The sequence below is a fragment of the Polypterus senegalus genome, chromosome 16 (assembly GCF_016835505.1).
Source record: "Polypterus senegalus isolate Bchr_013 chromosome 16, ASM1683550v1, whole genome shotgun sequence".
Classification (NCBI taxonomy): domain Eukaryota; kingdom Metazoa; phylum Chordata; class Cladistia; order Polypteriformes; family Polypteridae; genus Polypterus; species Polypterus senegalus.
Genome location: NC_053169.1, coordinates 49,110,619 through 49,129,443, shown reverse-complemented (window position 1 = coordinate 49,129,443; position 18,825 = coordinate 49,110,619). Strand labels below are relative to the sequence as shown.

At 39.9% G+C, this 18,825-nt stretch overlaps 1 protein-coding gene across 2 annotated transcripts in view; it reads left to right on the top strand.

Moving 5' to 3' along the window:
- The first annotated feature begins 15,955 nt into the window (after window positions 1–15,955).
- The window catches only part of tarbp1 (TAR (HIV-1) RNA binding protein 1), a 105,073-nt gene continuing 102,203 nt past the window's right edge, over window positions 15,956–18,825 (top strand). For both annotated transcript variants that reach the window (XM_039738150.1, XM_039738149.1), the window contains exon 1: window positions 15,956–16,968. In XM_039738150.1, the coding sequence (XP_039594084.1) occupies window positions 16,023–16,968 (946 nt within the window). In that variant the 5' untranslated portion in view covers window positions 15,956–16,022. The remainder of the gene's footprint in view (window positions 16,969–18,825) is intronic.

The window sequence follows — 18,825 nt, the reverse complement described above, 5'->3', positions numbered from 1 at the left end:
AAATGGGCCTCCCGGAGAAGTTTTCTGAATTTTGCTGAACAGCAGAAACAGTGCTTATTGCTGTCCCTCAGTTTCAGAAAGCCCAGATGAATCTTAGCTGTTCACTCTACTTGTTGGTTTTGTACTTTTTATCTATAGATGTTTTTTTTTAAGTATTCAAGTTTCCCGCCATGTACAAACATTTTTTTTCAGATTAACTCTTGGATGCCTTGCAATGATCAGTCATCTTCTCAGGGTTGGTTCCACCCTTGACGATATCTTAAATTGTCTTCTTCAATAAATAAGCAAATGGATGAGTTTCTGAATGCATGTGTTATAACTGAAAAATAAACTCAAATTTTGAGCAATGATGCAAATGGCTTTGAAATATTGGTTAAAAATATTTTTTATGAATTGATCTTCAGTGTACTTGTCACAAATACGATGTCCAAGTATCATTTAGAATGAGATGATCAGCTTATGTTCTCACATAGAAGAAAAGAAATAAGGTTTGCAAAATGACACTTTATGGATCCTAAAGTGATGTATCATAAACAGCACCCACACAGAGAAAGACTTTTAACAAACTTCAGGAAGCTCAGAGTAGTGAAAGCATTTTGCAGGTGTGGTGTGTAACAGATGAGGTCAAATAAGGTTTTCGTTAATGGCTTTACTGACTTGGCAGCTTATACTGTTGGAATCCCATGATGAATGTTGTCTGCCTGACGGGTTGCACATTGTCTCCATAATTGTGCAAATATTTTTTCTCCAGCTTTCTGATTTTCTTCCAATTTCTACATGGTTCTACAGTATATTCCAGAGGCGGCATGGTGGAGCAGTCATAACTCTGCTGCCTCGAGGTAAGGAGACCAGGGTTCACTTCCCAGGTCCTCCCTACATGTTCTCCCCATCTCTGGGTGGGTCTCTTCCCACTATCCAAAGACATGCAGGTTAGGTGTATTGGCCATACTAAACTGACCTGGGTATGCGTGTTCCCCTTGTGATGTACTGGTGCTCTGTCCAGGGTTTGTTCCTGCCTTGATCCCTATGCTAACTAGGATAGGGTCCAGCACCCCATCCCCATGACCCTGTTTAAAACTAAGAGGGTTAGAAAGTGGCTGACAAATATTCAAGACAGAGTCATGCATTTCACAGTAGGAGAAGCTGTTTGTAAATGGTGGATGATTAGGAGCAAATACTGACTTGTAGCGTGAATTGGACTATGTGGGTTTGAGAGCCATACCACATGCAATTCAGAGCAGGTCTTCCACCAGAAGCTAGGCAAGTGTTGGCTCAGCCAGTACTTGTATGGGAGACCAACCACAAAAAGCATGGGTTACTGATGGAAGAGATGTTAATAAGGCCATCAGGGGGCACTTACCCTGTGGTCTGAATGTGGATCCCAATACACCAGTAAAGTGACAGGGACTGTCAAAAATGGTGTCATCCTTCAGATGAGATATAAAATCGAAGTCCTGACTCTTTGATCATAAAAGGTCACTGGGCATCCTTCGTAAAGACTAGGGTGCATCCCAATATCTTGGCTAAATTGACCTCCACGGCCTTGTCATTCTGACCCCCAACCAACCCATGTCTCTAATTGTCTATCACACCACTTCACCACCTAATAGATAATGTGGGGTGAGTGTATGACAGCAAAATGGCTGCCTTCACATCATTCAGGTGGGTACTGCACATTGTAGGTGACTAAAGTGGCTCCCCTCTCAAGATGCAAAAACATTGGAATACTTAGAAAAGCATTATATATGGAAAGAAATATTATTATTTATTTGATGTATTGTTATGATGTTATGCTTACAATGTGGTCACAATGACTAAACTTTGCAATTTCTTATCATTTATATAAGCGTAGAAACTGTAATCTTTTTAAGAAGAAACGGTTCTTGAATATATTAAATGATTAGAAAAGGCAAATGACTGTCACAGGCAGTATTTTCCTTCCTTTCATGAAATAACGAGAATGACAATAACAGAATCAACATAAGAAAGAAAATGCTGTCATCTGCTGGCGGTTATAAGGTATGACGAGTTCAAACTTTTATTTCCTCCTATTATTTTTTTTTCTCTCTTTCAGTCTCAATTAAGAATAACATTCTCCATGGGCACTAGGGTGGTTCTGAAGTAAAATCCGAAAAAAAACAAATTAAATCATGCAAAAACGAATAAGAAAACACAAAAACAAATCGGAAACACAAATCAGAAAGTACAAAAACAAATTTAGAAAATGCAAAAACAAATTGAATAGGCATTGCGTATAATTTGACTTTACTGATGTATTTTTACATTCTAATTTATTTTTACACATTCTGATTTGTATTTGTATTTTCTGATTTGTGTCTGTATTTTCAATTAGTTTTTATATTTTCTGGTATATTTTTTCATAATTTAATTTATGTTTGTGCATTGCACCGTAGCCTGCGCTCGCAGGGCCGAAGTGCTGGCTTTCAATCTCAGCCCAGGAATCGCTTATACAAAGGAGATGCTGAAATAAAGAAACACATTTGCTGTTAATTGTTGTCTATTTATTTATTTATTTATTTATTTAATTTATTTATTTAATTAATAATTATGTTTCTATTCCTTTACGATCTATCGATTCACGTGTTAAAAGGACGATGGCACACCAGATGTTTTGGCCAACTGTCAGCTGGGGCTGGCGGTGCGAATCGTTCAAGTAATTCAAACGGTGTTATTATCTGCTGGGAAGGATTGCCTTCATTTCAAGTGTAAGCTTATTGCTATGAAGAACCGCCTGCTAATTGTATTGTACTGCATGTTCCAGAGAAAACCAAAGCAGTGCTTTACTGTCAGGCTGCTCGCTCCCCCGTGTCAGCACTACTCAGTATTCCAATAACGTAACACATCGGGGACATATAGGATACAAGGAATGGGTAGGTGACGCGAGCTAAACTGCAAGCAATAAGAAGAGGAAGCCGAATGCCACTGCTTTCATGTGAGATGGAAGGTGGGATAGATGGAAGAGACACTTTTCCCATGGTGGGCTCAGAATGAAGTAAAGAGTGTAACAACCATAAATAACTGCAGGGAAAGAGCAAGAAATTGACGTCCTGAAAATGGATATTTAGAAGGCAGAGTGCGAAAAGAGGAAAAGGAAGGAAGTGCGTAAAGTGAAGAGAACGTGAAGGCATGAAAGGAACACTACAAGCTGAGAGGGTAGAATGAAGAAAGTGAGAGCCGAAGAGTAACATTAAAAGTGCAGCACGTGAGAGAAAGAATTAGCTTTAAAATAGTAATGATGAAAGAAGCCTGAGAGGGTAATGCAGGGGACACGAACCGGGGTTGCGCGGAGTGCAATCGGCTGCAGTGTAAAGGACATAGAGCATTTGCGTGATTTTTATTTTGATAAGTTATTGGGTGTCTTTGATTTACATATTTAATTGTGCAGTTTTTTTCCTGGAAAAGGAATGGAAAATGGCGATATGTGGGGTTAAGAAACAAGATATTAATTTCTCTGTGTTATATGTAAAACAAAAGTTACGACTGTTTAAGTTATTTAGGCTGTATGCTTTTTATTTTGCACTTTGTCTTTATAGCGCTTACGGTGTGTTTATGAAACAAGGTCACGGAAACGGTAATAAACATTCATAAACAATCAGGCTGTGTGCTGACCACCATTCAGCCGGGGTCGCTACAGTAAGAGCTTTACCACTCATCGTGTCTGGTCGTCCTGCCGAGTGCCGAATTGAAGTCGCGGGGGAAGCGCTGGATCGTACCCATCGTAACGGAGTTAAAGGATATGCTCTCATTTGCAACGGAGTTTGAAGGCGAAGTGGTGATGCTGCAGTTTCCACTTTACAAGGGAAAAGAAAGTGCAGTTTACGAATTTCAATACGAGGACTTATTATTCGTATGGATTTGGTGCTATGGTCAAATGCAGGCATAAACGGTTATAACGTCACCGTGAGTACCGTTAACATCATAAAAAGAGGCTGTATATATTATTAAGGTTAAGAGAAAAACAGTTGTTTATATATGTGTGTATATTTATGAAGAGGGATTAATCTTGACTCTTTGATAGCATTTGGCTTTAAGGACTGTTCTTCAATCGCTGTTTAAAAGTTTAGTGTTAGTTTAGAAGGTTATTGTGAAATATCTGACTGATTATTGCTCATTTGTAATTTTTTGGACAGTTTCATAGTTAATTCAAAGCTTTTAAAATTGACATAATTCTTTAACAGTGTTACTAAGAGATATTGATATCTTTGTATTGTATTAGGTTTATTTGTGTATACAAGTGTTTTGTTTTTTTCTCACTCTGAGTGTAAGATGACAGAGCCAAGTCCTATTCTTTCAGGTGTGGGAACGTTGTAGGAGCAGATTGGTAGTCACCAGTTAAAGGTTTTAGACCCAAATAGTTTGCTTCAAAATGAAGAAGAGAGTGCACAGAGAGATTGCTTAGAACAAGTCATTCAACTTAGTGAAGAGATACAGACTAGCATTCAGCAAGAACTCCAAAGGGCCGACCTTCGTTGCTCTGATCATTAACGAAAGCCCACAGAAAAAATGGTTATATTTCAAAGAGAAGAGACTCAAAGGAAGGAAAAAAGGCTAAACTATTTGTATGATCAGTGGAAGATCTGAGCTTGGGAAGTAAGAGAACAGCTTAAAAAACAGACATTACCAAAAGCCACCTATCTGCACTGATTGATGAACTTGAAAAAAGAAAAGATGATGTGATAGCCATTTATGTAGCAATTCGAAATAACATCACACCATCTTCAGATTTAAGACCGAGAGTAGATGCATGTGAAGCAGTGATGACTGACATTACCAAAATTGCATATGAGAGGTTAGCTGGTATCGATGGTGAGTTTAACGCTGAAAGAGAAAATGTCGTCTTTGCCAAAATCTGCCTCACAAATATGCTAGATCCATTTATGGTTCTACAGTCGCAAGAGTAAGCAAAAGATCCAGCAACAATTCTGTAACTTCATCCATGGCAGCAAAATGGGCAGATGCTGCAGCAGAGTTAGCAGCAAAGAAATCTGAATTTACAGTTATGCTGGAAGAAAAGAGACAGCAAGAAAGAATACAGCAAATAGAAGAACACCAAAGAAGGGAGCTAGAGACTCACAAGTGTGAACTGGAGTGACTGCAAGCTGAAAAGGGTTTGAGAGCAGCACATACTAGGCTGGAAGTTTACAACCATGAGGCTGCAATGGAGGCCAACATCCTGCCGATTGACTACAGCATAACAGAAAGGCACCTTCCTGCTTCATTCACCTGTCAGACCTCCAATGAAGTAATACCTGCTCATGAAAACACAAACTCATTTGTACAGGCCTTACAAAACAGCACAACACGGAATAGGCTTCCAGTGCCAAAGCCATCTGTTTTCAGTGGAGATCCACTTCATTTTATTGAGTGGAAGGCCTCCTTTATATCGCTTATTGATGGAAAGAACATTTCTTCAGCTCATAAGCTTTACTATCTCAAGAAATATATAGCTGGTCCAGCTCGTAAGGTCCTAGATGGAACATTTACAGAAGTGATGATGAAGCTCATCAAGATGCTTGGAACAAGCTAAACCATTGTTATGGTCAGCCATTTGTCATTCAGAGAGCATTTAGAGATGCTATTGGACTTAGGGATTGTTCAGACTTTTTAAATGCATGTCAGGATGCAATGCCTCATGTTAAGGGTCTTCAGATATTGAATGACTGTGATGAAAATTGTACAAAAACTACCTGATGGGGTAGCATCTTCGTCATGTTACACCGACCCTAAAAGAGACTCAAGAGTTTCCAGGTTTTAAGGAATTTGCAGCTTTTCTGTCAACAGAAACAGAGATTGCATGTAACCCAATAACCTCTCTTATTGCTCTTCATGCTTCAGAACATAAGGGTGAGAAACAAAACCTCAGAGAAACCAAGAGAAACATGGCCAGTGTCCTTAACACTCAAAGTGTTAGTGAAAACAGTGACAGTCAAAATTTGACTAAGATCAGTATAGGATCTCAGTGTATGTTCTGCAGTGATGACGGTCATCAGCTCAATAGCTGTTAAGGGCTGATGTCCAAGCCATTGGAGGAGCGACGGAAATTTGAAATTTGTGCAGGAAAGGACATTTTGTTATGGGTGTTTAATGCCTGGATATAATGTAAAAGAATGCCATCGTCTTCACTCCTGTGACCTCTGTAAAAAAAGGCATCCCACATGTCTTCATGATAGTAGCTATGTGCCAAGGGCAAGAACATCAACTTTTGAAACCTTAAATGAAGTTAATAGCAATGAAACTACTACTGCAATAGCGCTCACTGTGAAAGAAGGAAGACATTCTACAATTTCCTCCATGGTTGTGCCAGTCTGGGTGTCATCATGTAACCGCCCAGGTGCTGAAAAACTTGTTTATGCTCTGCTTGATGCTCAGAGTGACACTACATTTATAGACCAAGGCATAAGTGATGCACTAGAAGCAGATAAATTTCCAGTGAAACTAAAATTGTCTACCATGATTTGAAGAGTCACACTCGTGAAGAGTCAAAGGGTCTTTGGACTTCATGTGAGAGGTTACAACTCCCAGGTTTATATTGAGCTTCCTTCCATTCCCCTACCATTCAAGAAGAGACGCAGTCTACCCAACAACAAGTCACTTGCAATTATTCAGCTTGATCATCTGAAGGGGAAATTACAAAGAAATTATATGTACAATGAACACTATGTGGGTTTCATGGAAGACATCATAGAAAAGGGTGATGCAGAGGAAGTTAAAGATGAGGGCAATGAAGGTGAGACTTGGTACATTCCTTATCATGGCATATATAATCGTAAGAAGCCAACCAAATTGCGTGTTGTGTTTAATTGTTCCGCCATATATAAAGGAACCAGTCTTAATGACCATTTCTCACTGGGCCTGATCTAAGAAACAGTTTGGTTGGAGTCCTTATTCAATTTCGTCAGCACAGTGTTGCTCTTATGAGTGATGTAGAAATGATGTTTCATCAATTTCATGTATGTGAGCCTGACAGGAATGATTTGAGCATCCTTTGGTGGAAGAAAGGAAATCTGCACACAGATCCTCAAATGTTTCGAATGAAAGTATATTTGTTTGGTGTTGCTTCTTCTTCTCCTGGATGTGCAAACTATGGGCTGAAACATTTAGCAAAATTTTACAATGCTTTATATCCTCTAAGCTCCCAGTTTATCCTAAGAAACTTTTATGAGGATGATGGAATTACAAGTGTTAACAGTACAGAACAGGGCATTAAGCTTGCAAAGGAGACTCAAGAACTTTGTGCCAAAGCTGGTCTCTGGCTACACAAGTTTGTATCAAACAACAGAACTGCCCTAGAGAGCATACCACCCTCTGAATGTGCAATTGGTGTAAAAGATTTCAGTCTTGCATTTGATGACTTGCCAAAAAAAGAGCTTTAGGAATTCAGTGGCATATTGAATCAGACTGTTTTAAATTTAATATCAGTCTCAAGGATCAGCCTGCAACTCGTCTGGGAATTATTTCCGCTGTTGCCTCTTTGTATGATCCTTTAGGATTTGTAGCTCCATTTGTTTTTAATGGTAACAGAGTTCTCCAAGAGATGTTAGACGGGGCATAAGCTGGGATGACACTTTGCATGACGAGCTTCAGCCACAATGGGAGCTTTGGAAGAATGATCTAATTAATCTGAACAATGTAAGTATCCCTCGTAGTTATGCACCTGCCAGCTTACGATCAGTTGTTCAGGTCGACCTTCATCATTTTCCTGATGCTAGAATTTGTGGATATGGACAGAGCTCATACTTGAGACTTAAGAATGATATTGAAGATGTTCATTGCACCCTCATTATGAGAAAGTCACGTGTCTCTCCTTACAACTATTCCCAGTTTAGAATTGATGGCTGCAGTGATCTCAGTTAAGATTAGTAATCTCTTGAAGAATGAACTTGAGTATTCTGATATTGATGAGTTCTTCTGGACGGACTCTAAGGTAGTTTTGGGATATATTAACAATGAGGCACGCAGATTCCACACATCTGTGGCAAATAGAGTACAGAGGATTCATCTTAGCACAACTCCCCAACAATGGAGATATGTCCCAACTACTGAAAACCCTGCTGACCATGCTTCTAGAGGTCTTACTGTTTGTGAACTGCATTAGTCAAACTGGTTTACAGGGCCCAGATTTTTGTGTGAAAGAGAATTACCTTCACTGTCAGGTATGATCCCAGAACTTTCAATTGGAGATCCTGAGGTCAGAGTATCACAAGTGCTAACCACAACAGCCACAGAGCAAGAAAGCCTCATAGATCGTCTGATCAATTTTTCATCCTGGTCACGTGCTGTTCGAGCTGTTACACGCATTCTTAGAAGAATTCAAAAGGACAAATCAGATGGAATTTCCACAGTAACAGAAAGGCAGAATGCAAAGAGTTTTATAATAAAAATACTGCAGAAACAAGTTTAAGGAAATGAGGTAAAGATACTTAAAACAGGAGTTCAACTGCCTTTGCATAACAGCCTGTTATCTCTCAATGCCTTTATAGATAAGAATGGTGTGCTTAAAGTGGAAGAAAGAGTTAGTAGCTCTTCTCTTCCTGATTTGCTGAAACATCCCACAATTCTGCCCAAGAATCATCACATCACAACTTTGATATTTGGTCATTGTCATGAAAGGATCACACATCAATGGAAACATCTTACAAGTAATGAAATCAGATCAAATGGGTTCTGGATTCCTTCCATCATGTCATATTCATCAGTGCATCACCTGTAGGAAGCACAGGAGACCAATGGAAGAACAAAGAATATCCAACTGGCCTCCAGAATGAGTGGATCCTTCACCACCATTCACATATTATGGAATGGATTGGTTTGGTCCATTTATTACTAAAGAAGGTAGAAAGGTAAATAAAAGGTACGGTCTCTGTTTACCTGTTTTTGTTCTCAGGCCATTCATATAGAAATGCTGGATGACATGTCAACAGATGCTTTTATCAATGGGCTCTGCTGCTTTATAGCTATATGTGGTGCAGTTTGTCAAATAAGGTCAGATCAAGGAAGCAACCTTCTAGGAGTAAAAAATGATCTAAAGGAAGCACTTAAAGAAATTGAAAATGAATGAGTAATGGCCTTTCTTGCTGAGAGACAGTGTGATTTTAACATGAGTGCGCCATACTCAAGCCATGTTTGCGGCATTTGGGAACGTCAGATCAAGACAGTAAAAAATATGCTTAACATCACTCTCTCACTTTCTTCTGGAAAATTACATGACTCTTCTCTGCGAACATTCTTATATGAGGCAATGGCAATTGTAAACAGCCGTCCCCTTACTAATGACAACCTTAATGACCCAAGTAGTATTGAACCACTTACTCGTAATCACTTGCTGACTCTAAAATCTACTGTTGCCTTGCTTCCTCCAGGAAAGTTTGTTAAAGAGGAAATGTATGCAAGAAAAAGATGGTGACATGTTCAATTTCTTGCAGAGCAATTTTGGAACAGATGGTGGAAGGAATATATTTGTAACATTGCTCTCAGACAGCGCTTGCACATACCAAGAAGAAATTTGCAAATAGGTAACATAGTAATAATGAAAGAAAATTACCTAGAACTGAATGACGTTTAAGTAGAATAGTAGAGACCAAAACTGACAAAGATAGACTTGTAAGGAGGGTCAAAATCCTCCTTGGAGACCGGAGGCTACGTAAGAAAGGAGAACGGCTCCGCAAACCATCAGTAGTTGAACACCCTATTCAGAAGCTGGTCCTTTGCTGGAGACTGACTAAAATCTTTCCACAACTTGACTCTCACCTCTTCAATTAGTTTGCTATTTCATTGAGCTTGTTGTTTAGTTGTCGCTCATCACTATTCGGTACCTTTTTTCATGGCAGGAGTGTAAACAGTGAATGTGATGTGTGTGTTGGATCATTCACAATGCTGGTGGCTTTGCGGATACAGCGTGTGGTGTAATTGTCCATGATGGAGGGAAGAGAGACACCGATGATCTTCTCAGCTGTCTTCACTATCTGTTGTAGAGCTTTGCAATCCCTGACCGTGCAATTTCCAAACCAGACAGTGATGCAGTTGCTCAGGATGCTTTCTATGGTTCCTCTGTAGAATGTTCTTAGAATAGCTGGTGGAAGATGGGCTTTTCTCACCCTATACAGGAAGTAGAGCCGCTGCTGGGCTTTCTTAGCAAAAGAGCTGGTGTTGTGGGACCAGGTGAGGTTCTCTGCCAGGTGGACACCCAGGAATTTGGCGCTATTGACGACCTCCACTGTTGAGCCGTCAATGTTCAGTGGCAGATGGTCACCCTTAATCTTCCTAAAGTCAACAGTCATCTCCTTTGTTTTGTCTACATTCAGAGACAAATGAAAAAATGTCACCATGAAGTGATGTTTAGTACATGTCAGCTAGAAATGAAAAGACCCTGTGCAGGGGTCTCTTGCTGTCTGAAGTCGGGCTTACATAGGGAACCCTTGGGTACGCCAATTCCTACACCTGCCAGTATTCACGAAGAGTTTGCATAAGAAAATTTGCATAGCTTACGCAAAAAAAAACTTAGTGGGCATGCGCAGGTCCCAGGCTGACTCTATTGGCATTAGCGTCTGCGTCTGAAGTGTAAAGTGAATAGAGAATAGCTTGTCTTTGCTTAGCTTGCCGCGTGAGAAGCAGTTCAAATAGAAAGCATGGCTGAGGCAGCGTGTGCTTGATGCTGTATACCGATAATTCTCTTTCTGATCAGCTGCTCAGAGTGGTGCAGTGAGAGTAATATGAAAAAAGATGATCCACTGTGGAAACCCCTAACGGGAGCAGCTGAAAGAAGAAGAAGAAGGTGCAGTGAGAGTAACACGCTAAAGCAGTTATGGTATTTGGAATAGTTTGACCATTCTGTGGACCATTATAATGTTACAGGTTAATTACAATCAGATGCATTAAACTAATAAACAATATGCGGTTAATTTTGGTGTATTTATAAAGCCGCGTCAGGGATGTGGATCAGAAAAAGAAAGATAAACCACACATGAACAGTAGCACTGCTTTGACGCTGGGTGCTGCCAGTCTGCAAAACCGAGCAGAGAACTTGCTTACGACAGGGTATGAGCTACCGTGGAAATGTGCGTGGCTTTACACCAAATTTAGGTTTTATACATCGTGATTTGAACATGGAAACATTCTTACGCAACATTTCTGTGCATACACACCGTTTATACATGGGGCCCCAGATGTTTTGGCCACCTGTCAGCTGAGGCTGACGGTACAAATTGTTCAAGTAATTCAAACGGTGTTATTCTCTACTGTGAAGGATGGACTTTATTTCAACTTTAAGCTTATGGATCCGAAGAACCACCTGCTAAGTGTATTGCACTGCATCTTCCAGCAGAAAACCAAAGCAGTGGTTCACTGCCAGGCTGCTTGATTTCACAAGTCAGCACTACTCATTATTCCAATAACATGACACATCAGATACATAAAGGATACAAGGAATGGGTAGGTGACGCAATTTAAACAGCATTCAATAAAAAGAGGAAACCGAATGTCACTGCTTTCATGTGAGATGGAGTTGGGATACATGGAAGAGACACTTTTCCCACAGTGGTCTCAGAATGAAGTAAACAGTGTGACAGGAAGAGTACAAAGCAAGTATTTTAAGTGATCGATGAAAAGCATAAGTGTAGGCAAAGAGCACGAAAGTGATGGCCTGAAATGAACATATAAAAGGCAGAGAGTGAAAGGAGGAATAGGAAGAGAGTGCCTAATGTGAAGAGAAAGTGAAGGCATGAAATGAACACTACAAGCTGAGAGAATAAAATGAAGAAAGTGGCAAGAGCCGAAAGTGACATTAAATGTGCAGCACGTGAGAGAAAGAATTGGCTTTTAAAATGCAGAGGTGCAAGTAGCTTGATAGGCAAAGGCAGGGGATGTGAACCAGGGTTGCTTGGAGTGCAAGCGGCAGCTGGTTGGCTCTTGCCACAGAGTGGCCGTGCTCGTGCATGCTGGCAGGAGAGAAAGAGTAACCTTTTAGAGCGTGAACTTAACATCAGAGCGTGCATTTGAAATCGTGGTTTAAAAATATGACTATTGCATGTAATCAAGATTGAAAAAATGTCAGCATGAACTGAAGTTTGGAACATGTCAGCTTGAAACGAAAAGACCCTGTGTAGGGGTCTCTTGCTGTCTGAAGTCTTTAATGGGCTTACTTAGGGAACCCTTTCGATACGCCAATTCATACGCTGGCTGGTATTCACGAAGAGTTTGCGTAAGAAAACTTGAGTAGCTTACGCAAAAAAAAATTAGTGGGAATGCGCGATTCCGAGGCCAACTCTAGTAGCATTAGCATCTGCATCCGAAGAAGAAAGTGAATGGGTAATAGTTTGTCATTGCGTAACTTGCTGCATGTGCAGGACCGAAGTGCTGGCTTGCAATCTCTACTCAGGAATCGCCTGTACAAAGGGGATGCTGAAATAAAGAAACACATTTGCCTTAAGTTGTAGTTGTTCTTGTTGTTGATTTTTTTGTCTTTGTATTCCTTTACCATCTATTGATTCACGTGTAAAAAGGATGATGGGACACCAGGGGCCTCGTGCATAACGCCGTGCATAGAATTCGCACTCTATCATGACGTAAGCACAAAAGCTGAAATGTGCTTACGCACAGATAAATCCAAATGCATAAATCTGTGTGTTCGCCCACTTCCACGTTCTTCCGTTCCATAAATCCCAATCAGCGTGAAAAGTAACGCACGTGCATGCGCCTTCTGTCCCACCCCGCCTCCTCCCAGAATTACGCTTCTTTTAATATGCAAATCAATATAAATAGCCCTTAATCTCAGCGTTCTGTGAAAAGGCAATGGCAAAAGCAAGAGGGAAAATATAAGAATTTCAGCAAATACCAATTGGAGGCAAAGAAAAACGTACTATTTGTTGGTTTAAACAGTGGTATAATCGACAAAAGGAAGTTGATCAAGTGACTGGTGAAAGTGTTGGAGAAACTTGAAAGCTCAAGTTCACAAAGTCGCACAGCGCCCGACATAAAAAAGAAGTTGTCACATATCAAAGTCGCCGTGAAAAGGTGAGACGTAGCCCACCATCTGACTGTCATATGAAAGCGTATTAGGGTACAGAGAACAAAAAGGCACACAGTAGGAAAAAAGCATGAAATGTTAACTTCAATGTCGAAATTTCCACTTTAATCACATAGTTTATTTTGTCATTAAAGTAGAACATCATAAACTTCATCTTAAAGTCATTTAATTTACTAGTTTCTCAAATCCCATCGTAACTAAAGTAGCACGTTAAATGCTTTGTTTTGTATTTGATCTTTTGCTCTATGTGTGTGAATCACTACGTGCTTCCGCTTTCTCTTTCTCTGACAGGACACAGAATCAATTACATTCGTGATATTACAGCTCTCTGAATAATTACAATACAGTACTGAGATGTATACGTGATATATTTTTCATGATGATAGGAGTTAAAGCATGTTATTAAATTGTGTGCAACCTTCGATGATATTATTGTAGCAATACTGTCTCTTTCAAATGTACTAATCTCCAATTCCTGTCCTTACTTTTCTTTCTCCACATACCCAATCACCACACAATCAGCTCTGTAATAGATGCTAAGCCATCTGTAAGCTTACAACGATGATTCTTCAAAACTTTTAAGGAACATTGAAATATCTTTGTAGTACATGTTCAATTATTCTGTTCATCTATCCTTCCAGTGTCGCGTAAGCCCCAGAAAGAATACAGCACAAGGTAGGATCAATCCGTGAACTAGCTAGTGCTGCTGAACCGTGTCCTCACATGTTTAATTATTAACAATACAGATTATTTAAATGAAGTTAAAGTTTTATCCATATAATATAATCAACATATTTTGCTGCATTTCATCTTAAAAATGATATCGTCATCATTTGTAAATACCCGCTTTATAAAGTGGCGCAGGTTGTGCAATATTATAGTACTGTAACTGTAGTGCAAGTTTACAGTGAGGTGATTGTACTTATAAGTACAAACCGTTCTACAAGGAGCACTTGATGGACTGATTGATTGTTTAAAGTTCTGTGAAAAGCGTAAGTGCAGGGAAAGAGAAAGAAAGTGACGGCCTGAAATTAACATTTAAAAGGCAGAGAATGAAAGCAGGAATTGGAAAGTGAAGAGAAAGTGAAGGCATGAAATCCACAGTACAAGCTGAGAGCATAGAATGAAGAAACTGGCACGAGACAAAATTGATATTAACAGTGTAGAATGTGAGATGAAGAATTGGCTTCAAAATGTAAACGTGACAGGAAGCCTGAGTGGAGAAGGCAGGGGATGCAATCTGGGGAGGTTTGGACATGCAGGCAGCAGCGGTCTCCTATTGCCACGGTGCTGTTGTGGATGAACCTGCTGGCAGGACATAAAGAGTAATCTTTGGGAGCGTGAACTTGACATTAGAGCATGGATTTGATATGGTGATTAAAAATGACTGCTGCATGCAATGAAGATTGAAAAATGTCAGCATGAAATGAAGTTTAAAACATGTCAGTTTGAAATGAACAGGCTCTGTGCAGGGGAATCATGCTGTCCGAAGCCTTAAACGGGTTTATGTAGGGAACCTTGGACAGCCTTAAACGGGTTTATGTAGGGAACCTTGGACACAATCTATTGGTGCTGTCGCCATAGACATTACACTGGTTGGTATTCACAAAGCTTTTGCACAAGAAAACTGTTCTAAAAGTTTTAAAATGTGTTATTTTGGCCATTAGAAAATCCGAGCTGATGAATATGAGTGGGAAGAGAATTCCAGAGTTGAAAGGAGCACAATGAGAGTGGGAAGAGAATTCCAGAGTTGAGGAGCACAATGAGCTCCCAGAGCACTGAGTCTGACGTGTGGTACAGAAAGTCGAGCAGCAGATGAGGATCTGAGTGAGCGAGAGGGAGTGTCAGTCTGGAGGACATCAGTGAGGTTGTGGAGAGCTTTAAATGTTCAGAGCAGTACTTTGTATTGTATTCTATAGTTCACAGGGAGCCGTGAATTAGCAGAATTTGGAAGAAGTTGTAAGTGATGGATAAGTTTTTGTGGGATGCCAGATAGAATACCATTACAGTGATCTATACGTGAGGTGTCTAGGGCATTAACCAATACTTCAGTACTGTGTTGTGTAAGAACAGGACAAAGTCTAGAAATGTTTCGGAAATGGAAGAAGGCAGTCCACGAAATGTTACTTATATGGAAGGAATAATTTAATAATAATAATAATAATATTATTATTTAATAATTGCCATTATTAGTGTAAAAAGAGATATAAATAATTGCATTTAAACGATTCGCCAAAATCTGTTATATGTAAACAATACTGTTTTAAACGTTATTGTTTTTTCATCAGAAAACCCGGTTTCCACATCTACCTGTATTAGTTTAAATGGCACTTTTGCCACTCGCAATATGGCGGACACGCTGACGTATCGTGTCGACTGGGCAACACAGTGAATGCGATGTCTCTCAAAATGTCTATGTCACTACCTGCTCCCCGTTGCACAATACTACCCACTTGCAGAGCCGAGCGCGCGTGCGTATTGAAAGGCTACGTCATCGCACACTTTACGGTGCTGCTCAATCTGTTTAACGCATGCATGAACACTTTACGGCAGATATATACAGTAGATATTGCTGCAGACACGGAGTAAAATGGGCGTGAATATCATTTTCGACTTCAGCCAATCATATATTAAATTTGTGATTGGTTAAAGTTACTCTTGATAGACAACTTCAATTGTTGATAATTGGACAGGTGTGTTTTTGATTGTCATAGAGTAACAATAATGTCATTCGTTGAAATTCTGAATTAGCCAATACAATCCACTTGCATTTACAGTTATCCCGCCTTCAGATCCGCCCATAATGTCCACGGTTTGTTGCAATACCCTTCTCAGTTTGTAGGGACACTTAAAGTTTTAAGGGTCCGCCCTTGAAACGTCACTCGACAACATCGCGCATGCGTTTTGCTGACAGCGACGCGTGGTTTGCAATTGTACGGGTAACCGTTGGCACTTTTGAAGTCTGGGGATAGAATACAACATGAGTGCATTTTTAATAGACACGTTGTTATCTCAAAGTGGAGACGTTTGTGACCTAATTGAGAAATTATGCTGGGAAACACAGGGAAACTCCGTACCGGAGAAGGAGAACGTGGAAGTTTTAACTCATGTGATCAGAAGAATAAGGTGCCATCTAGCAGAGAAGAGTACCCAGGTTGGTTTGGTATGCAAGACGACCCTTCAGACTAAACTGGAAGATGTCGTGAATAGCAGATGTCTGCCCACATTGAAAAAGCTGAGTGTTGATAAGAGTCCAGCTGCGCGGGACAGTTCCTCCTTGAGGCGCAGTATTTGCGAGCTGATAGCCGGCTGCGCAGAGATTTGTAGCCGGCAGTTGACAGAAACTCTTCTGTCCGCCAGTGTCTCCTCGTTACTTCTCTGTGCTGAAGACCAGAGTTTGGAGTCGAGTCCTAACCCTAGTGCTGGCTTTGATTTTGATAGTGCTGTGGACATTCTGGCCAGCACAATACCGCTGCTAAGCGCACAGCAGGATAACTACGTTCGCGATATCAAGAAGGCAACGATTGCGTGCATCAAAACGTGCGGTGAGGCGGACTTCAGCAGAGTTGTGGTCAAGATTCTCTTTCCCTTATTAAACAACGGCGAGCTTAATCGGTCAGAGGTGCTTGGACAGCTCTGGAGTGGCCTGGAAACCTGGCAAGCAATAGATGACTGCTCGTTGGTCATCTCAAGGCTACTGCTGATCCTGACCGCGCTTTCGGATTACCTTCTTCCAAGCTCCAGCGAACAGTGGAGTTTAGCCGTGGATTTAAGAATGTCTGAGAGATTCTGGGAGGTTATTCAAGCGGGTGTCATGCACCCTGACTGCGTATCCCGCAAAAGAGCCTTATATTTACTGAAAAAATCGGTGGCTCTCTCGGCTGAATGGAAGAGCAGCTGCCAAATCCTCCAGGCAGAAAGCAAAGGTAAGAGTGCTTGCATAGATCTTTGTTACTGAAAAGTATAGTGAAAGAAAGACGACGATTTTAATGCAATTAGCGCCTTTCACAGTGATTTGCATACTGAAATATGTACACCTACTTTAAAAAATACAAGCACACAGTAAAGGACTAAACAATATACTTAAATCGAAAAAATCTCAGAAATCAGTTTGTGAATAAAATTGAAAATGTGTGTGTGACGGGAATTCAGTGTTTAAAACAAGGTTGTAACATGAGTTCAAAGTACTCTAATTGGAAACCGTTTTCACCAAGAATGGAATACAGTACTAGTATTCTCTGTTGGTAGATGTTACACTTTATTATTTTGGACACTTTAAAAATGTATGCTCCATAAGAAAAGAGACAAATATCTGTAGGTGCTGAATATTTTCATGAATGGTGACTGACCTGTCAGGTTCAAGCATTAGACCCATGCTCTAAATGGTAATGTCTTGTCACAAGGTATACTAAGTGCCCTTTACCAGGTGCATGGCCAAGCACAATTGCAGAGGTTTTGAACATGGAATAATGGGTGGCGTGAAATATGCCAACAAAATCACTTTCTTTTTGGTTATTTTACTTGAGTATTTATATATAAAGTACTATGCTGATGTTATAGGAAAATGGGGTATTAAACAAAGAAAATCCAGCCAATGACAATTCTATGGTAGGAGACCATTATGTTGATTTTGAAGGGCTATGGTGTAAAGCCCAGGCTGGCAGATGTTGCACAATCTCTTAAAAAAAAAAAAAAAAGTACAGTAAAAGAATACAGTTAGCTCATTTCAGAATGTGTCTTGTCATTATGTCAGCTTCCAACTTATATTAATCATGTTACTCTTCTGTTTTAAAATTCAGGAAGTAGTAGGTATGGTTCTAACAGCTGATGGGAAAAGTTTGCTTAGTTATATCAACAACATTTTTACCGTGTCTGTGCAAATAGTAGCATCAAGATTATGATACTAGATGAGCCCCTTATACCAGGTGTACAGTGCAAACTGGTGAAGGGGCTTTGATGCCTCCATTACTATCTTTTAACTTTTTATCAGTTTCCCTAATTTGACTATGCCAGCTATATCATGTCGGCATGTATGTCCAGTTTGGAATCCCTGCCACCTGTGACAAAATACCATAGTTCCTCAGACCAAACTCCATCCTCCCACGCAAAAAGTTTCTTCCTGTCTGCTACCTCCAAAGCTTTCTCCATCCTACAGATACAAGCTGGAGATATTATAAAGAGGTGAATAAACTGCTAATAATGTTCACTATGAAGGCAGTTAACCTGCCTTTTAACTTTTTACACAATGTCTTGGGGTATTTCCAGCCTTGCTCCCATGGCTGTCTGGATAGGCCTTGGCCCCCTGAAAACACTTAACTGAATTATGTGGGTTTGAGAATATGATCTTATGGTGTTATATTTTTCCATTCCCATTGGCAAAAATATATTTTAGACAGCTAGTTGCCTTCATTAGATGTATGCTATCTTTTTGAAAAGGCCCACATACCGGTATTATTATGGACTTAGCCATTTTTGCTTAGATAACCTATATCTGGTTTTTGTAAATAGAAAATGATGGAATTTATTAAATGTTACAGATTATGTCCTAGATTTTTAACATTTTTAATTTTTTTAATCTGATGTTTAAAATCAAAGTAGTTCTTAAATTGGAGCAAAAAATGTTTTTACATCCTACTAATGGTACTGTGAAATACAATATATAAAATGAAATAAATATATGAATGTTGCTGAGTTTTCATTTGTGTTCTTATTTACCTGCCTATACTGTAAACAGGCTTTGATCATCAGTGAGTGGTTCCAGCAAAATAAAATTGGCTTTACCA